Consider the following 21,968-nt stretch of genomic DNA (forward strand, 5'->3'; position numbering starts at 1 on the left):
AGCGGGGCCCGGCCGCCGGGAGCTGGGGAGGGCCGGGGGGCGGCGGGGCTGGGGCAGAGGCCGGCCAGGAGGAGGGCGGCCGGGCTGGGCGGCCCCGGGGCGCTGCGCTGGGGCACCGCCGCGCCGGGGGGCGACACCAGCGGAGGCGAGGGGCGAGGGGGAGCCGCCGGGGCGGGCGCTGTGTCTTTAAAGGCCGGGGCCGGCTGTCGGATCTCCAGCCCTCCCTCCCTCCTCCCTTCATCCCTCCTCCCGGCCCAGCGGTGCTGGGCGCCGGGAGGAGGCGCCTGCCGCTAACAAAAAGTCGGTGGCGGCGGCTCTCCCCTTCCTCCTTCCCCGGGCAACAAGTGGCTGGCGGCGGCTTCCCAGGGGAGGCGGCGGCAGTAGTGGGGCTGCGAGGAGGAGGAGGAAGGCGCAGCGGCGCTGAAGGACCGGAGGAGCCCCCGCGCCGGCCGCGGAGCCTGTGCCCGGGGGCCGTCCCGCCCGTCCTGCTTGTGGATTATAACTGGAGCCTCCTCCCCTGCCCTGACACCCCGGCTGGAAACCGGGGCGGGGAAGGCGTCCCAATACATCCCATTTCTTATTCTTTCCCTCTCTCTCTATTTTTTTTTTTTTTTTTTTTTTTTGAGGGGGGAAGGGAGGGTATCGGCCACCCGAGAAGAAGCAGAGGAAGTTGCGAGGCTTCTTTGGACATGTCGCCGTGAAACCTCTTCGGGGAGGGGGGTGTGGAGGGGTGTATCTCCTTCCCACCCCTCACCGCACCCCGGCTCCGCTTCATCATCATCATCACCCGCGGTCGCTCGGCGTCCCGCGGTAGAGATGCTGCGCGGCGGCGGCGGGAGGAGGCGGCGGCGAGCATGAAGCCGGCAGGATGGGCGCGAACAATGGCAAGCAGTACGGCAGCGAGGGTGAGTCGAGAGGGGGAGAAGAGGGGTGCTGAGGTAGCGGCGGGGGTCACCCTGGCCCGGGGAGGGGCGGGCGGGCGAGAGGCGCCGCGGCGCCTCCCGCCCGCCCCTCCCCGGGCCGGGGTGACCCCCGCTGGGAAACAGGACACGGCCCTCGGGCTCCTGCTGCGCTGAGACCTTTAAAATACCCTCAATTATGTCGTTGTGGTGTGGTTTTTTTGTGTGTGTGGTTTTTTTTTTTTGTTTTTTTTTTTTTTTTTTCTTTCTTAATAAGTGGGTGGTAACTGCTGTCTCAAGTCATGATGTAGAGGCAGCGGCGTGGCTTCAAACGTTGGGGGCAGCTCAGGGGTTACGGCAGCATAACTTTGCTAAAAAACTTTTAGAGCGTTCTTTGTAATCTTTTTCTACTTGTCTCCCTATCCTGAGCTCCCTATATTATGCAGTATGGTATATGACTGCTTCCTGTCTGAACAGAAAAAGAAAAAAAAAAAATTAACCCCAGGAAAGGAGGGGAGAGTTAATGTTCTCCAGCTGTTATCCATAGATTGTACTCCTGCAATTTCGCTTGAGTGAAACTTTAGTGGGTTTGGTTTTAGATATACAGGGCCTGATTCATTCTTGTGGAAACCTATTAGTCTCGCTGGAGTTGCATCAGGGATGAATTTCAGCTGCTTTGCTGCTGGTGTGGAGGACTACTGGAACAGTCAGCTGGTGTCAGGCAAACCAATGGCAAGTACAGAAAGTTTGTCTTCCTGCCAGCTAGTTGTAAGCTTTCTTTTACTTTTAGCTGCTTGTATATGTGTTGCCTTTACAGTCTTTATGCAACTGTATAGGATACGTGCCTTCCTCTCATAGTACTGGGCAACCGTATAAGATCGCTATATCTCCCCCGTTTTTGTTGTTGTTGAGGGTCTGTGGGTGGAGCAAGAGAGATGGTCCTGTGGGTCTGCTCGATTCTTTGGGAGTTCAGAAGGCAACTGCCAAAGAATACACCTCTCTCACATCCAAAATATGCATGAAGATTGTCAAAAGGAAAGGGGGAAAAACACCACTTCTCAAAGAGATCCTGCAGTTCCTTTCACTTATTGCCAAATGAGCTCTGCTTTCGGAAGACTTGAAGTCAGAAGCTTTAAGCTAGAAGTATTCTCGCTGTTGTTGATACTGTCACTAGAATAACTTCTGCGTAAATGGGGTGAACCTGGAAGTTGCAATCAAAGCTTCCTTGGATTTCCCCTGAAAGGAAAAGTTTGAAAGTTTCCTGAAAGTTTGTTCCCAGAGTTGACAGGGTCAATGTTGATAGTTCTGGTCGCTTGCAAAAAAGCACGGTGCTGAGGGGTGTTTAGCTCGATGATAAGAAGGCATGACTGCACCCCCGAGCTTTCCTGTGAGTTCAGAGGAATGCTTGCTTCAATTAATGTACAATTTTGGGGAAGGAATGGGATGGACACTGAGTCTTCTGCAGTCCTTGGTGAAGTGGAGGGGAGATCTACTGTTCCAGCACTACCTGATAGGAACTGTGAGGAAGAGGAGGATTGGTGAAACTAGGATATTCATAATTAATTCACTTCTTCCTTCCATTCAGATGGGAGGTTGGGTGCTGGGAATGCAGGCTACACGTGGTAAATTAATCTTTGCAGTAGAGACCATTACCTGTTTAAGAAATAGGTAGAATACTGGTTTAAAAATAAACTTTAAAAAAATCCCCAAATGTCATGGCCAAAACTTTGATCTTTCAACTTAGGTAACTCGTTCCATGCATTGTTAGTATACTCGTCGATCTGCGTTTCCTGGCAGCTTCTATGCATCATCAATTACTGTGAAACTTAGAGAAGCTTATGTTTGCTACTTTCTTTCTGGGTGATGCAGAGGAGAGCAATTCTAAATCTGATAAAGGGAGTTCTTTTTCATAAGCCGCCGGGTCTTTTGGTGCCGTTGACAATTGAACAGGTAATTACCATAAAAAGTTGCTTTTTAATAGAATGTGATTATGGTCCTGGGTGTAGGGGTAGCACTCAGAGGAAACATTCAATGGCCGTGTGCTTTAAGAGCAACCTGAATATCTGGCTTGAAGTTCATAGAGTGGCATAGGTCGTTAGGTATGCGGTACATAGTTTTTGGGATAGTTGGCTTTGTAGACTGATGTTGCACTGTGTACAATAGGCCATTTTAGGGGTGGAGAAAAGTACCATTGTTTGCTGAACTTCTTGAATGCTGCTTTCTCATTTGCCGCTTGCTAGTATCTTAGGTAGGATTTCAGAAAGACAATGCAAATTATTTTTAAAATGGCTGTTGTTTTTCACACAGTCTTCCCATCTGCTGTGAAGCTGTGGAACCTCAGGAATTTGCCTGAATTGCTTCTCATCTCAAAGCTGAAGAGATACGTTAGGGCAAGAATAACTCCTGCTCAAGATACCGCTTCTAACACACTACATAACCTTTATTAATAGGAAATTACATTTTGCATGGATTGTTACATTGTTACATTTATTAGTACTAGATAATTTTTTTGAAATTCACATATACACTGTGTATGTAACTATTTCAGGCAGGTGTCCTAACCATTTGTAACTAATAGCATAAACTACACCATACTACCCTTTTTATTAATTTATTGCTTCTCCAAGGTTTTATTGAATAGAATTTTATTGAAAGGTACAATTGTAATGACAAGATGGACAGGAGAGCTGGATGTTTGAGATGTCTAAATTAGTTTGTTTACAGAGCCTGGTGAATAATTCCTGACAACTTTAATGAGTATATCTATTTTCCATAAGTTGGGTTTTCTAAGATAGCCTAAAACTTGCTCAAAATGAAGCTTACATGTGAATAAAATTGCTTCTCTGAAATATGCCATGAAGATGGAATATGAACACAACACTCATTACAAAAAATTAAAAATATTATACCAAATTTACAAGAATTTACCTCTTTTTAGAAGTAGATTATTGAATACAAGTTTATTTTCCTAGTTTTCATTTGGCCTTTTAAAATGTTTCTATAAGGGAGATGGTTTCTGAAAGCTTGTTTACCTAGAAAAATAGGGAGCTTGAGATTTCAGGCATAGGCATATCATAGTGTGCATTAGATCCTGACTGACATGTTAAAGCTGAAGTTAATCTTTCTGAATGTGTTCCAGCAGTCATGTTTGAATAGCATGACTGAAGCTAATAGATTACTGGAGCAAGAAATCCATTTGATCATGGAGCAGTTCTTGTAAGGCCAGCACCTATGCAGTGGAAATGTATTGTCAGTTACCTCTGCAAGAGTGCTTATTGTCCTTCACTTTCCTGCTTTAGGGATAAATCATTCACCTTTCTGTCATTGATTTGGTTTTTAAATAAGAGGAGTCATAGTCATGCCTACATCATGTCTGATAGCAGAAGGAGCAGCCTGTTGTAGAAGGTATCAAAACCTTTTTTTTTCTTTTTTATTCAAGGACCTTTATTAAAAGGTATTGCTGAAGAGAATTGCAGCTGACAAAAGACATGAATCACTGTCACAGATGAGGAGGCTCAGCTGAAGTATATCACCCCTTAAGTATTGCTGAGTTGATTAGACGCCTAGGCAGTTGCTGTTCCTACTTTGCACACTGCTTCTATAATAATAGTTCAGTGCAGAGTAACCGTATGTGTGCTGGGCACAAGGCTAGGTGGGTACTGGCTATGAAGCCTGCTGTTGGAGGGGGGAACAACTTACATCTCCCTGCTTTCTCTGGGGAAAGGTGACTGAATGCTGTCCCTCTTACCACCTGAGGCAACTTTGCATCCACAAGGGGAGGACTTCAAAATCACAGGCTTCTGTTTTATAAGGAAATTGGTGCTGTGACATGAGCTGGAGGAGCAATCTGTGTTCTTACATAGAAAAGAAAGCTGTGGCACTGAGGTGGAATGGCTGCTTTGCAAAATAACCGTACCTTTTCAACACTTGTACTCTTCCCGAGTGACTTCTTTATTACCTTATGAGACTGGAGAACCATCAAATTTGAGAGCAACTAAATAACGGTACAACATTTTAACAACACCAGTGTTCAGGCCTTATTAAGGGATGTCTTTTTAAAGAGTCAACTATTCAGATTGCCGCAGTTGTTGATAAAACTTCCTTTGGATATCTCCTTGCATCACCTTCTTCCAGAAGCTGGTCTAGAGAGGCTTGGTGACAGCATGCAGCAGCTCTGGTTGATCAGCTAAAATGTATCATGAAAGACTTGATATACACAGGAGCCTGGTGCTGTGGAGAACAGAGGATGGCAAGGAAGAAACAGATGAAATGGCAGCAGCCTAGGCAAGGAAATCGCAATCCTTTCCAAATCATAACCTTGCTGACAAACTATTTTTTTTTTCTTTCTGAATTTGAATATTTGATTTGGAAGACTTAAATGGAAACTATTTGGGAATAACTTTTAACTCAGCTCTGGTTTTGAAAAATTTTCCTTCTCCAGATTTTTATCTGTGGCATTTTCTGTTCACAAACCACTTGGAGGAAGAATTCCTGTGTAAATCCAAGTGTCCTTGCTAATGTCAGTGCAGAAGCCTGCCTATGTCATGGGATACAGTTGCCACAAAGCACAGGCAACATGGTTCACAAAGGTGACTTTAAGTATGATGATGGTATACGGTAGCTGATTGCCACTATGTAGCACTGTGGTGAAATAGGTCAGTCTGTGTTCATTCTGGAATAGGTTACTCTCCTAAATCCCTTTCTTAGGGGAAATGGTCAAGGTCTGCTTTACAGACCTAAGATTTCATACTTGTGTCCTCTGTCTTGAAGTTGCTGTTGGACACATTAGCTCCTTGTGAATGCCACCATTGATTTCAAACTAGATCTCTGTTCATCTACTGATGGCAAATGTTCTGATGCATCAGACATTGTGTATGGAAATCTTTTGACTCCAAAAGTTGTGTTAGTTCAGGACCTACTGATTTTGCATCTGTTAGGATTTGTTTCCCTGCAAAGCACTGGTGGATTAACCTCCCAAGCAGTGCTTATGTCAGGTGTGAAAAGCAGTATAATGTAGTGGTCTTGCACTACAGAAAAAGTATTAGAGATGGGTAAGTTATTTAGTTTAAAAAATCAAATCAGAATAGCTTGTCAATGGCTTATACTGGTGGTTAGAATCTGTGGAGCCTCATAGGCTATCTTAATGAGTGTAAGGGAATGGGAAGACACTAAATTAGCTTTTATTGAATTACGTAAATACAAAATTGTGATACCCTGGAGGAAGGAAGTGGGGGATGTCTTCTCTACGTGCTACATCTTTATAAGCCTGGGCAGTCTTTGATTCTGTGTTGGATTTTTTTTTTTTTGTTTGGGTTTTTTTTTTCTGTTCTGCCCTGCAAGATTCCTAGAATCAACTGAAGTGTCTCATCAAGTTAGGTGCTAAATGGCTTATAGGCTCTCAGGCTGTTCAGTTTATTCCCACTTTGTTTTGATGTCTGAGTTGTATTTACATGTTACTATCTGATGTGTTAAATGTGAAGTTTAGTGTATAGTTTTTACTGCTGTCTGTGCCTGTTCTGATCCTTTCCCAGGCGATCTGTTAAGATAATATGTCTTGCTGTTCTTGGAGAAGTCTTTTTTAAATTTTTTTTTAAATTTTTTACCTCTTTCCCTAGTTTAGCTGGATGTCATTCAGAGGGACCTTGAGAGGTGGGCATGTGTAAACCTCTTGAAGTTCAACAAGGCCAAGTGCAAGGTCCTGCAGTTGGGTCAAGGCAATCCCAAGCACAAATACAGGCTGGGCAATGAGTGGATTGAGAGCAGCCCTGCAGAGAAGGACTTGGGGGTAATGGTGTATGGAAAACTGACTGTGAGCCAGCAATGTGCACCCACAGCCCAGAAAACCAACCATACCCTGGACTACATCAAGAGAAGGGTAGTCACCAGGTTGAGAGGTGATTCTCCCCTTCTCCTCTGCTCTCATGAGATCCCACCTGGAGTCCAGCTCTGGGGCCCCCAATATAAGGACATGGACCTGCTCAAGCAAGTCCAGGGGAGGGCCACAAAGATGACTGAAGGCTGGAGCATTCTTATGAGGACAGGCTGAGAAAGTTGGAGTTGTTCAGCCTGGAGAAGAGAAGGCTCTGGGGAGACCTTATAGTGGCCTTCCAGTACTTAAAGGGGGCTACAGGAAAGATGGGGAGGGACTCTTGATCAGGGAGTGTAGTGATAGGATAAGGGGTGACAGTTTTAAACTGAAAGAGTGTAGACTTAAATTAGATCTAAGGTAGAAATTCTTTACTGTGATGGTGGTGAGACACTGGAACAGGTTGCCCAGAGAAGCTGTGGCTGCCCCCTCCCTGGCAGTGTTCCAGGCCAGGTTGGACGGGGCTTTGAGCAACCTGATCCAGTGGAAGGTGTCTCTGCCCATGGCAGGGGGGTTGGAACTAGATGGTCTTTAAGGTCCCCTACCATTCTATGATTCTCTTACACACCTCCCACTGTGTAATTACTGCAATTGAAACTTAACACTCTCCATAGAACTACTCTTAAGTATTATGGTGCTGCTCAATAGCACTTTTTGTGTTGTGCTTACTTACATAATTGTGTTCTGCTTTGTGGTGCTGTTCAGAGAGTCAGGAGCAACAAGATTTGGACTGGGAAGAAAGCAACATTCAAAATGTCAATCCTTCAAGCAATGTTGATTTTGAAAGTGAATTTGCCCTCTGACAGTAGCCAACTGCTGCTAATCAAAAGTAACTTTCACAAATGCTGCTTATGACATTCTTTTTTTTTTTTAAAATCTAAGTTTCAGCTGAGCAATGCAAAAGGGTTGTGTGTATGTTTACTCAGTTTGTCTCCAAAAAGTAAATTGACTCTAAGCTCAGTGCTTATGTTGCTGCTTGTTGTCCAGATCACATGTCAAGAACAGGAGGAGGGTCAGATACAGCATTTAACTGTGCTGCTGTGCTGCTTTCAGTTTCATATGATACAGTATTTTCTTTCTTTTTTAAAAAAAAAAACAAACCCAAAACCCCAAAACTGCCTGTGTGTGTACTCAGGCATGTATGTTTATATATACACATACAAAGTAACATGGGGGGGGTGGGGTAGATTTAGGCTTCAAAAGTTTGTTAATGTTATCTGTAGCTTTCTAGAAAGTAACTTAATGGCTCACATCCATGTTATTTCATAAATGTTACTCATTTCCTAAAATGCTTCTGGGGGAAGGTAGGGTCTTTTTATTTTATTGTTGCGTTGTTAACAAGTATGAGTTAACTAACTCTACTCTAGGGAATTATCTTTGTCTTGGGGTGGTTGCTTCAGCCCAGTGCGAAAGTAACTGGATGTTCTTTCTTTTGTACAATTTAATTAAAAAAAAATCATTAATTGGATGCCAGTCAGAGGCCTGAATAAACTTTGATGCTGGTGATACAACATGGAAAGCTTCTAGCTCACCCCTCTCAGCTAAGGTAGTAGGAATTTAGGACTTGCACATCCTAGTCCTTATTTTACTTGCTCCCTGTGGGCAGGGAAGGAAATGAGATTGCTTTGGTAACTTTCCTAAACTGAAATGGTATTTTTGTTTTCTTGGAAGAAATACATTGCACCAAGCTAGATTCATAAAATCCAAGCTGAAGTTGATAGTCTATAGTTGCTTGTGGAAAAACATCAACATGTAGTCAGGATTGGCTACCAGTTTTAAGTCTAAACTGCTAGTCCAAACATCTCCTCAGAGAACTTGGTTTTCTGGCATTTTCATTTCCTTTGGCTACTCCTAGATTCTTCACTTCTGCAAGTAATTTTGAACTAGGTGTTGGTTTGCTTCTTTGTGAGTCTTGTTTGTGTTAGGAAAGTGATTGGCAGCAGACAGTGATGGCATTTGAAAGCTGCAGTGCAAAAATGGTTTATTTCTGTTCTTTATTTTGAAGACAACTATGTCTGTATCCTTTAACACAGGATGTGTGCTTTGCTAAATTAGGGCAGATATTTTATTAAGGAGTAAAAACCTTCAAAACTTGAAAAATGGATGGTGGACTCTCTGTAGAATCTGTTCCTTGCTCATAAGGAAAAGAAATATGCAGCATTTTCTAGGAATACAGATATGCAACTTGTGGTTGGATATGCATGCTGAGAGACTTTGTTACTCAAGTAGCATTTAGGTTGAGTATTAGTAGTATTGTTGTAGTTGACCTCGGGGAAAAGCTATTAGTTCCATCTGATTGTACCACTCACTTTCGTTCCAAGTCTACCTGTGCACCTTTTAGCAGAGACATCATGTTAAGGACAGTTTTATGTGAGGGGTCCTTAGAGGAGGTGCTATCATCTTGATGGTATGCTGTAGATTGTTAAAGAAGTCCCTGTTATCCTAGACTGCACATCTTACATGCTTGCCACTGTGGTGTCTGTATCCGTAGATGTCTCTCCATACAGAAGAAGTCATCAGGGACCATGGCCATTCTTCTCAAGAAAGTAGTAAGGTCTGCACACTGACCAGAGTAAGGGTCTTTAATCCAAGAAGCTCTAAACCAGAAACAAACAGAACTAAATTGTGCTGTATCAGAGAAATGCTTTCGTATATCCTCCATATGGAGATGTGAACAAGTGCTGTTGTGGTTGTGTTACACAGAATGAACTGTAGGAGAACCTGGAATATCCCAGAGAGGTGATAAGAGATCTTAACCCTGGATCTATTCAAGGTCAGATTGGACAGGGCTCTGAGAAACCTGATCTAGTTGAAGATGTCCCTACTTGTAAGGGACTTGGACTAGGTGACCTTTAAAGGTCCCTTTCAACCCAAACTATTCTGTGATAATATGCACAAACAGTTTCAAGTACTGCCTTAAAGGAAAGGCTTGAGTTGGCTGTGTTTGAACAGATATTTAAGGAAAAGGCTTCAACTTTGTACGAGTATCCAAGCTCAACAAAAGTTATTTCTTGGCAAAGTAGCTCTCTTCACCCTATACGTTTTTGTGATCTCTGCCTTAAACAAGTAAATGGAGAAAAAATTGCTGGGTGCTTTTTTTTTTTTTCCTATATATATTTCCTCATCCCTACCAAGTTGAAACCCTTGTTGTAAGGCTACTTGTTCAAGCAAATGGATGTTTAACGCACGTTTTTGTATCTGAACTGAGTAATTACTGTAGGGATCTTCATGGCATTGGGAATCTCTTTCCTTCCTGTGCTCAACAGCACTGTTTGAAAATGAATCTCAGTCTTCATTTATGTGCATGGGATTTTAAACAGGAATCTATAGTGGCATATCAGTTATTGCTCTAATTTTAATGCACCTTTGCTCAATGGGAAGGGTTTGTTTTCTAACACGTCTGTTTTCAGAATTGAGAGATGAACAGATACAGCAACTTGCATTCAGAAACAGGTGGGATAGTGACTCTCTTGGGCTGAGGAGTCGTGTAGTTAGACTTACATTGCAATCGTATCCTTGCTTTAGTAGTGTGCATGGCAGTACAGTACTTAACCTGGAGCAACGTATTCCAGTCAGGCTGTGGTGGTAAACTCTTCCAAAGATCCTTCTTGGTGTAAAGAGAGAAACAGGAAGTTTTCTTTCATGCCCGTGTTTTGAATCAGGAAATTCCTGTCTACAACACATAAATTTGTCATATCAACATTTTAAATCATGTGATGCTTCTTTCTCAGGGTTTTGTTTACAAATGTCTATAATAGCTATTTATATTGAAGTCTTCTCAAACAGCACACTAACTTGGAGGAATGTGTTCTAATACTCTTTACAGTGAATCTATTTTAAAAATTATCATATTCAATTTCATTATTTGTTCCAGTAAAGACACTAATGAGATTTGCAGATGATATTATAAAAGGAACAGTTATGAGGTCAGATGTCTTTTGTTGTTGTTTGTTTTAAGAAAGAAAAGAAAAAGGAGAAGCCAGAAACATTGGCATAATGTCAATGATAGTTAACTAGGAAGATCAAGAGTCACACAGGCTTGTTTGACAGTGAAAGGAGAATTTGGATCAAGCATAGTTGTCACATTACAAGTGTAATCTTGTCAGTTCATGGGGAGTCCAGACTTTCATTGCTTGTATGACTTCACGCATTATAGAGAAGCAGGCCATCTATTTAAGGCTCTGATACTACTTTGTTACTAGATTGCACACAGTCCTCTTTCTGTGTAAGTGTGGCTGCATGGGATAGAGGAACTTGGAGGTTTTTTTCTTAAATTGTGCAATAATTACTTAAAGAATTAGTATTTCATTTAAATTCTATCATTGAGGGATAGTAAAGCTATTGTGGGAACTGATGAACAGCAAGCACATGTGTTTGAGAGTTTCTTACTGTGGTCATGACTCTTACCATGACAAATGTTGTTTTGTCACTGACACAACGATGTTAGTACTTGATCTAGCGCCCTGCTGGAGTGCAAGACAAAAGACAATAGCTGGTCACCAACAGAAGTAATGAACAGATCATCTTTTCTGTAGTACCTAGTGAAATGTATTTCTGTTCTCCATATTCCATTTGCCTTTTCTCTGACAGTTTATAAGAAAGTTGCTTGTGGCATCAACATAACTTTTTTTTTTTAAACTAAGATGATGGAAACAATAAGCTATTGCTGAAATATGTGGTGAAAATTGTTGATATTATACTGCTACAACACATGCTTTTAGAATTTTTGGAACCTTAGGATTTACTAAAAGAGGTATAAATAAAAACCTCAGAGAGAAGGATTTCAGTTCCAGTTAGCCATGCTAGCATTAAGTTGAAACTAACAATATGCTCTTGTATGTCAAGAAGATCTAGTAGCTGACCTTCCTCCTTGAGTTCATGTTTGATTGTATTATTTCATAGCCAACAAGCTTGAAGGCCCTCATCTGTTTTAAGCGGGGTTTGAGAACATAGGTGCTCTTACTGTAGAGCTTCTTGCTGAGGAATTGCTCTCTTGTTCTGCAATACCAGACTGCGAGTGGAGAACAGTACAGGCAGTAAAATTACATTAGGATATTTTCCAATCAACTCCTGGCTATATCTTGATTTCTACTTTAGAGCCTGAAGTTTACAGATTGGAAGTGACATCTCTGGAGATGTCTAATCCAACTCACTGCTCAAAACAGAGACAACTGGAGCAAGTTGTCCAGAACCACGTACAGTCAAATTTTTGAGCAACTCCAACGTTACAACATCCCTGGGCAGCCTTATCCAGTGTTCAGTCACCTGTAGATTTAAAGAAAAAAAAAAAGGGTGCTTTGGTGCTTTATTATCTTTAAAAGAAAGTGCTTATATTTCAGTTTGTGACCGTTCTCTCTTGTCTGTTCACTGGCTGTCACTGAAAAGAGTCTGGTTCTGTCTTCTTTTACTCACTTCTCTCCTTCCTCCAGGTATTTATGCACATTGATAAGATGACCCCTTGAGCCCTCTCTTCTCCTGGGTAAACTGTCCCAGCTCTCTAAGCCTCTCTTCATGTGTCAGATGCTATAATCAATTTATCATCTTTATGACCTTTTACTGGACTCTCTCCAGTATGTCCATGTCTCTCTTGTACTGAGGAGCTCAGACCTGGACCCAGCACTCCAGATTTAGCCTCACCAGTGCTGAGTAGTGGGGAAGAAACAACTCTCTCAATCTGCTACAGTGCTTCCTGACAGTGATGCAGGCTGGGGTATAGTTGGCTGCCTTTGCTGCAAGGGCACATTGCTGGCTTATGTTCTTGATGTCTACCAGAACTCCCAGATCCTTTTCTGCCAAGCTGTGTTCCAGCTGCTTATACCTCCCCAGGTGCAGGACTCTGCACTTCCTTCTGTTGAACTATCCTCCTGAGACTCTTTGTTGGCCCACTTGTCACCCTTTTGAAGTCCATCTGAGTGGCAGCAACCCCTTGGTGTGTCAGTCACTCCTCCCAGTTTTGTATCATCTGTGAACTTGTTGAGAGTGCACTCTGTACCATCATTCAGGTCACCACTAGTGACGGGGCTCTGGGTGCACTTCATGCTGCTGATCACAACAATTTGTGCCCAGCAGGTTGGTTAGTCTTCACTTTGTCTCACTATCCATTTAGCTAGTCTGTACTCCATCAGTTTGTCTATGAAGATGCTATGGGAAACAGAGTTGGAAAGTCTTACTGAAGTCAGGATAAACCACATCCTCTGTATCCTCTTGTCCACTGAGCCAGTCATTTAATTGTTGATGTCTGTCAGATTCATCAGGCATGACTTCCATTTGTAAATCTATACTAATGACTCCTGATCACCTTCTTGGCTTGGAAATATTTTCCAGGAAGCTCTGTCACTTTTCCTGGCTTGAGGTGAAGCTGCCCAGCCTGTGGCTCCCTAGATTCTCCTCCCTTCCCTTCTTGAAGACTGGAGGAAAGCAAAAATCACCCCTCAAGAACCTCTCCTGATTGCCATGACCTTTCTAAGATAATTGAGAATGACCTTGCCATGGCCTTGCCAGATCACTCGGCCCTCAGAAGTGCATTCCATCAGGTTTCATGAATTATGTCTGTCCGGTTTGTTTAAATGTCTCCTGAACTTGATCCTCCTGTACTTCTACTGGTTACTTATGTTTACAAAAGGTACTACCAGGCTTTCAGAAGCAATACAGTTCAACTGTAGCAAGTTCTGGCAAGTGTTAAGGCTGTCTTACAGTAGTTGTGTCTCTGTAAACTTGTGTCTACAGCTGGTTTGGAGTTTTTCAGCTATAATTTATTTTTACCTTGTATTATTAAGGTCTTAAAAAAAGTCTTCATTTCCACTGTATAAAGAAACTCACTTTTTCAATGACTGTTCATTCTTTTGGCAGACAACAGATAAAATAGAAGAACCCTCTTAAGAGTTGTGGTGGTAGAATCAGGTTCTGTTTTTTTGTTGCTGTTTCTGGCAGAATAAATGGTCTGTGCTTTTATGAAAAGCTTCTTCAACAGACTTTTGCTTGTTTCAGAAGGAACAGCTAGCCCAGGATCACGTTTGTTTTGTTTTTTGTTTTTTTTTCTCTCCTAGAAAATGGATCAAAAAGGATTTAAATCCCTCATTTAAATTATAGAGCAAGGTAGGTTAATATTCAAGTTTAGAAGAAACAATCATTACCAGACAATGTAGTTAATATTAAATGTTCTAAAATGCTAGTAGATCCTTCTCAGTTTAGAATCTTCTATTTAAAACTAAACCCATGTACAACACGTCTTTGGGTATTGCTACATGGCAATGGAATTTATGTTTTGGTTTTAGTACCAAAAAGCTACCTTTAGGTTAATTCACCTGTTAACGTTATCTATTCCTTGAACATTTGTTCTGTGTGGGAGAGGGAGTATCTTTCTAGCAAGATGGAAGGTTAAATTCCCTGTGACATAATCAGGTGTATGAAAGATACTGGGATCAGAACCATATCCACAGTGCCTGAATTAAAATGTTAAAACATAAAAGATTTTAGGGGTGACTTTTTTAAAACGGATTTTCTTTCCATTTGTATGTATAGACTATACAGCACAGTCCGGTATGAAGTTTTCTTTGGCACTCATTAGACGTGAGCAGAATATTTTGCCTATGTCTTCATTTCTCTTGGGAAATTATTGCTCTTTATTCCCCCGTGGGTGTACCTTTTGTTGCACTGCGTGGTTGTCTTTATGGAGAAACTCGAATGCTTGTGGGTGTTTATTTCTCTTGCCAGGAACTGCTGAAACAAAGGTGAATGTGAGACTTCCTCTCCCTCAAACAATTATTAATTTTTCCCACTTTGACTCTGGTTTCAAGAGACTGCATACAAGAGAGCTTTTCTCATATCTGAGAAATTATCCAACTGTGAATAGGTTTACAGCTTATCAAGAAGTAGGGCAGGAGTTGGGAGTAAGGGGAATGTTTCTGTTTGGTTGTCCACAAATTTATTGATTGAAGAATTGGTGATGATGTCATTTGCCTCTCACTGTGAAAGTACATAGTATGTCAAACTGTATTTCTGACTCAGACCTGAACTGGAATGACTGTCCAGCATCTTAAAAATTGTACGCTTCTCTAGTCGTGGGTCAGGTAACAAGGTGGAATTAACCCACCTTATTGCTTATTGTTTTTCAGCACAGGAAGAAATCTTGGCAGCAGAAGTTGGACACAAGTGAATGTTGCAGACCTGTTCCTTTTTGGGTTTCCTGCTTTCATTTTGCCAAGCCTCATTTTCTATAGAAAATATATTCATGCCTCCTCTCTGTGTCCTTCACTGAGGTGTAGGATTTCTTCATTAAGTCCCTACATGAGCAAAAACATTCCTAGAAAGTGAAGTTTGGCTTCCACAGGATTAGAATCCAAACCAGAACAAGCCTAGTCAGACACAGGAGCCTTTCATGCAGCAGATTTGGCTGTTAGTGGTGGTGTGTTTTGTCTGTTTGTGCCTTTTAAACACCAATTAATCCTACCTGTGTTTTCCACAATTTTCTTCCTAAGAGAGGTATTGACACTTGGCTGAAAGGAATGTGGTAGGTAGGACACAGAGCCTAGCTGTCTTGTGAATTAAGTCATACTGATAACTGCCTTGTTTCTAATGCTAGCTATCCATGGTTTTGAGGAAATGTAAGACAAATTGTGAAGGATTCTGAAAATTTAGGAGGTATTTTTGAGCCAAGGCCAGGTCTCTAACTATGCACTTGAGAGAAAAAGAATCCTCACATAGTCTTGTTTTAACCCTGTGGATACTGGCTTATAGCAAGTGGAGTGCAGACAAAATCCCTGTATGATCAGTAGAACTCATTCTTCTAAGTTGCTGTTTTTGGTGTGGTGGGGTTTTTTTTGTTTCTCTTTGGTAGTTGAACAAATCCTGTATTTACCAAGGCCTGAAAGTGGTGGCACTTGACTGTTGGGCAGCCAGTGAAGAGAGCCTTTAAGTCTGGTGGCTCATTCTCACATGGTAAATTCTTCCAGTTAGGTAGCATTCTCCAGAAGTTACAAACACAGTCTAATACAAAACCTCTTTCTTATGCATAGGATAGATTAAGATCACCTATTGGTATGTAGTCATCTAGCCCTGTAGTCCTAGATGGCTGATGATTATGTGTTATGTACCCAGGTAAGGAAGAGGGGTGGGGAAGAGCGTGGTGTCTCTGGAGTTCCTCAGTCTTTCACACAAATCCTTGACCACACTTAAACAACTGTGCTGTGTTTTATTTTCAGTTTTATGTGACAAATCTGCTTTTGATATTTGTATTTTATAACCGGTAGCAGTGTTGGAAGATGAGCAATGTGAAAGCTCAAGGGCAAATGCAAAGAATTCTTAGTGTTTTAATTGATTTCTAATCTGTTTTGATTTAGCGTACTCTCCAGAAACTGGATGTTAATTGTGCAACACTGCTCAGTGATACCTTTGCACTCTTTTTCCAACTGTACCTTAAGCCCTCTGCGATTCCTTCCATCTCTTGAGAGCTTTACCTTTCCCCAGGAGGAAAAAGTATACATAGTTTTTTCTTCATAGTTCTTTCAGGTACTACACTGTATCTGGTTTGAGATTCTGTAGTGAACAATGAAAATTATTTTTGTTATGAGCAAGCATTACTGCTAACCCTTTTTCCTTCCTCATATGTTCGGATGTGTGTTGCCAATATGGATTGTTGCTACTTAAATCAAGTTGGGTTGTAGGAGAATTAGGGACTGCTCTTTAGTTGGTAGCAGTGGATGTCAACACTAAGACTAACAAAAACTGTTCTACCTCTTCTCCCCCACTTTACAGATGGTAGGTGCTCTAAGATGATTTGAAGATTACCCTTTCCCAGCATTTACTGCATTGTAACAACATAAGATATTCCAATGTGAGGATTTTTGTGTAAAACCTTTTCTTTGCTGTAGACTTGACAATTGGAAGTTTCAGGAAAAAATTCAGTGTAATCTCAACTACAGATTCTAGTCTTCTGAGTCTTAGAGCTGAAAGCACAAATTGGTGGGGTTGTAGTGGAAAGGTATGCATATGTTGAGGATTAAGAGAAAAAGCTTTCCTGGACTAGATGAGATACGTTCAGCAGGTACCCAGCAGAAAATTATCTGAAATTAATAAATACATCCTTTGAATGAATGCCTTACAGATAGTAGATCTGTCTGTTTTAGTAAACTGAAGTGTTCCTGGTTTTAACTATGTGTGTGTTAGGATGACAGAAAATGGAAGATTAGCAAATTTCATGAAGTGTTCTCTGCTATTCTCTTGTACAGCAATACCAAAATTGAGTTTGCTTCAGTTTTGAGAAAGGGACCCTATCTCATGGTATGGCTGAGCCTAGTGCATCTGGAACAAGACCTACTGCTTTTTCAAAAAAGTTTATTTTTTAAAATAATGACTTAAAGTTTTTTTTAAAATCATCTTTCATGATGGACTCATGGAAAGTAAACCCCCCCACCCCAAAAAACACAACTGCAAAATCCCAAACAAAACACAACAACAACAACAACAAAAGAATCCCAAACCTTAATATGCTAATTCTTGTGTTTAGGTTTTGAATTTGCCTGTCAGACAGCTGAAGTCCTGTTTGTGATAACAAGAATACAACATGAATAGTATGTATTGGACAGCAAAGCTGTGTGATGAGAATAGAAATACCTGAACAGCAACATTCTTTAGGAAACTGGCCTTAAAACTTTAAGTTCTGTAAGGTCAATGTATATAATTCAGATGTTGTGTATTCACACTATGCAGTGTTGTTGATATTCTGGCCTTCTAGTTAAACAGTGTAGTGTATTTAAAAGCATTCACAACTTGCTTCAAGGCTCTGTTTCTTCTTAGTATATGTATGTGCTAAGTTAATGGAATTTCTAAAATTTCAAGCTCTGAAATTCCAGTAAGAATCCCCAAAGTAGTTCTCAATCTGGTTCCAGTAAAATGGCTTTGAAGAGTTAAAGCTGAGAATACAATTTTCGGTGTTCTGTGATCAGCATTGACTTTTGTGGTCTAAAATGGCTGGCTTATTTCTGAAATACTTCATTTGAGTAATGGAACTGTATTGTTAATACTTTTTAAAAAATTAAAATGTATCCTGATAGGGACAGTCAAATGTGCTGAGTTGTGTATTAAGAAACAAATGCAAACAATTCAGCACAAGTGATACAACAATTGAAATGTGTTAAGGAGAATGGAAGCCAGACTTGCTGTATTTTCCTTGAGACTGTCTAGCCCACATCAGTTGCACAGGCAAGTCATTAAATCCTGGCTATCTTCTGAAATGCATCAACTGAGTCCTGATAATTCCAGTTTCCAGCACACCAGGAACCAACTAATTGCATTTTTCATAAACAGTTTACCGTAATGTTTTCATAGCTTCGGCAGAGAAGGAAAGAAAAAGATATGCCTTCTGACTACTTTAATGTGAGACTGAGAAACAAAGAAATTTTGGCAAAATCTGTAGTATTCAACAGATGCATGCATTTTCAACTCTGATGGGTTTTATGTAGGTGTCCTTTTTTCACCAGTGTTGTTTGTTTGGGTTTTTTTAGAAGTTTATATCCACACATATCCTTCCCTGGTATTAAAAGCTTTAGGAGTATCTTCATTAAAAGCAGAACATGATTTGTATATCCCCTTCCATTGCTTAATGGCACAGTTAACTTTCTCAGAGGAGTGCAAGTCTTTATCTTCTACTGTGTAGTTTGAGGAGAACTGTGGGAGAGTGGGCACTGCAAGTGCTTGTGTTGTTTTGAAAATGCTTCTTGGGATCCAGACAAAAAGTAATGTCTGGAATATTTCTGTTTATTGTCTGTGAGAGGCACAGGAAATAAGAAAGGCCAACCAAATTATAGCAGTCAGCAAACTCCTCTGAAGCAAAGGAAAATTTAGGAGTGGCAGAACTGGGCCTTGCTGCCCACTGGGTCTCTGTTGCACATTTCTCATAAATCTAGTGACAGGACTGGATCAAGGCTCCTTCATTCCAGAAAAGCAGAGGGGGAAATTAAGTCAGAGGTTCAGAGCCAGATTATCAAGTAGAAAAGGGAGAAATTTCTCCTTCTCTCTCCACAAATCTATCTGTAGGTGAGATCTCAAGTAGATACTAGAGCTGCAGGCAAGTTTGTAGGCAGGATTTTTCTTCCACTTTCACTTAGTAAAATAAATGGTCTTGATTTCCTTTTGCTAGAGTTGCAGATGGTAGTGGGAGATGCCAAGGACAGATATTCTGTCTAAGGGTGAGGAAACTGATGTAAAATACCAAATGATCCTGTATTGCCTCAGCTAATTGGAAATCTCTAGGCTTGGCAAAATGTCACCTACATTGCTGTAAAGATAAATGGCCTGCCAGGTTTGCAAGTCCCTTTACCTCAAGGCAAAGTTGTTTGTGTTTTCTGCCTGCTGTTTTCTGCAGAAACTGTCCAATATTTAGGTTAAACAGATGTGTGGAAAAAAAAACCCCAAACATAAATTTTAAGTCTGAGCTTTTAGCCATGGCAAACAGACTAGAATTGCTGCTTCTTTGAATGTTTAATGACAATAAGATAGATTGTTGCAAAGTAGTTTATGCCTCATTTGTAGCAAAGTACCACTTCTGTCTTAATGTTGTTTGCGCCTGTGTGATGTAAAATTGCTCTTTAGACTTGAATGTCTTCATTTTGGGTTGATACCAACCTCAAATGTTGATTGCTTTCTTGTGATTCATTAGAATGCTTTCTGCTAACCCAAAACATGTACTTGACCTGTGAGAGTGTGCTGCTGTGGGACTTCTTGCCTTCCTTTAACATGTGGGCATCTGAGTGTTTGTCCTTCAGAGCTGTCCTTCAGGGCTTCTGACAGGGAGAGACACTGTGTTGCACTGTTGTATTTCTGTCATAGTGTCTAATACTAATTCTTTGCTCTTATCCTAAGAAATGTTGTGTATCGACTGTGCAGATGATGCTCATCTCTCAAGGCTGAGAGCTTAGGACTTGTGTAGTGACTATGTCCAATGGTTAATGATATAAATTAAAATCTTGAAGGCATTATCAACAGTGCAGAAGTCAGCATTGGAAGAAAAGGGCCTTATGGACAAGATTGCTCTCTCTAAAGACATTCCTGGAAGTACCTTTGCACAGTGCCTGGAATACATGTACTGGCTGGAATGCGAGATCCTTGTAGCCTGGTGTCCTATCTTCCACAGTAACCTTAGTGAATCCTGCAGAAAGAATAGTTTGATAGAATCACATGAAGAGTTGACAGAATCTGGAAACTACATGCTTTTTTAGGGGTATGACTGGTATTTGAAGCAGGGCTGAGGTATGTGTTAGGTCTTCACTGCTCCTTACTTGAAATACTACAGCTACAGTAGTCAGTGGAAGTAAAAAGCTGCAGTCATATTTTGTGTATAAAAATGAAATCCTGCGAATTGCGATCTTACATCACCACAGTTATCTGAAAATATTTGTTTCTGACACCTTGTGGTTAAGCCCCTGAACAGCAGCAACATGAGACATTTCGTTGGAGAGGCTGAGTCCTTTTTCTCCTTGCTGTATAATGCTGCTTTTCTAGCTCTGCTCCAGAAGTGCAGCCTTGTTGTGTGACAGTGTATTAACCTAGTTGTGTGACCTACTCCTCTCGAGATGAGAAGCTTAATTGAAGCTCCATGAATTTGTGTTGAACTATGAAGGACCCTTCTAGGGTTCTGGAAATTCAATTTTGTCACATGTATAGTACATCCCTAACTATTGGATTTATGGACCATGAGAAATAAAGCTGCCTTTTTCCAAGCCTTTTATTTTTCCTGTATAAGCATTTTTATTGTTCATCTGTTTTCAATAGCTCTCAACAAGGGATGGGTTTTATAAAACATTTTTACAGTAAAAGCTTTGAAGCGTATCGTTGCTTGAGTTCATCTTACCCTGAAATAGCTTTTTCTCAAATATTTTTCTCGTATCACATGGGACTGCTCAAGCTTCAAGCCCTGACTTGGACTTGATGGGTCCGATGGGGACAGCTTTCACTGAGAGTGACTCTGCCTGCAAGTCTATGCCTCTATTTGCATGCAGAAGGTATGCTTGTTCTTCTGGAAATGTCCATTTCAGAAAAAGTGAGACTACCTTTAAAACTGAAGGTGAACATGTAGTGAGAGCTAATCTACGACTAGGTATAGCTGTAAGCCCTCTTAGTTTTAGTTAGACTTATACTGGGAAAAGAACATTTTCAAATGTAGTCTGTGATGATTTCCTCAGATCAGGTAAAGTACCATTGGAGAGTTCATTTATTGCTGGTATAATTGTATAAACTGAGATCCTTGTCCGTGTAGGAGCTTTGCATGGGAAGAAACATTGTTGCTAATGGACGTTACTAGTTCAGCAACAGTTTCTAAAGTTGATCCGTCCTGTGAATTTCGAGTAACTTGTACGGAATTCCTTTATGGACTTGAAGCCATTCCAGGGATTTAAGAGGAATACGATTGCGGGGTCTATGTTTCCTCCTTGGTAAGGATAGAAGACAGGCAAATGGACACATTTATTATCTGTGATTATTGGCTGAATCCTGCAAAAAGCAGATTTTGTAGCTTGATAACAGCTCTGACTCAAAGCTGCATAACTTGCATGTCTCTGTTTGTAATTATCTAATCCTGCTTAGATTTGCTTTTCCTGAATACTGCTTTTTGTATGGTGAGCATTTCCTTAAATACAGGACTGAGGTTCTTTCCCATCACAAGGTGGGATGCTCCATATCTAAACAAATGTCCACTGGTAATGGCTTAATTGTTTCTGACTCATTCTGTAGGTCATATTTCACTTTAGATACTAATAAGGATTCTCTCCTGGACTGTGCTCTTAAAAGAAGGGTGCTAAGTACTATAAATATTTTAGGTACTTTACTAAAAGCTGAATACTGTCAGCATCTGCTGCTCTTCTCCAACGAGTATTCTTGTTACTTGGCCTGTTTGTTCATATTTTGTGTCTACTGTCAGTAATAGCTCCTGGTAGTTGCATGTCAGATAGGTGCAGGCATATCAACATGGTTCTGCTTCCCACATTGGGGAATCCATGTTAATGCTCTGTATTAAACAGAGCAACCAGGACCTAGAAACACTGACTGTTCTGTATGCCATGGCCCTCCGCATCTTAAATTAGCAAACAGGTGTAAAAGGTGATTCAAACTGGGGGAAACCCACTTCAGGGAGACTTGCTCTGCATAAGTGTAAGCAGAGAGGAAACTTAGTCCTGATGAGTTTCTTGATCTACATGTGCTGAATTTTAGGT

The 21,968-nt window shown here is 41.1% G+C and overlaps 1 protein-coding gene across 1 annotated transcript in view; it reads left to right on the forward strand.

Annotated features, from left to right (window-relative positions):
• Positions 1 to 236: 236 nt before the first annotated feature.
• Positions 237 to 21,968, forward strand: part of FBXL7 (F-box and leucine rich repeat protein 7) — a 193,916-nt gene continuing 172,184 nt past the window's right edge. The window contains exon 1 of the mRNA XM_074899537.1: positions 237 to 905. Within this exon, the coding sequence (XP_074755638.1) occupies positions 869 to 905 (37 nt within the window). The 5' untranslated portion in view covers positions 237 to 868. The remainder of the gene's footprint in view (positions 906 to 21,968) is intronic.

This window comes from Athene noctua, chromosome 2 (genome assembly GCF_965140245.1).
Source record: "Athene noctua chromosome 2, bAthNoc1.hap1.1, whole genome shotgun sequence".
NCBI classification, from domain to species: domain Eukaryota; kingdom Metazoa; phylum Chordata; class Aves; order Strigiformes; family Strigidae; genus Athene; species Athene noctua.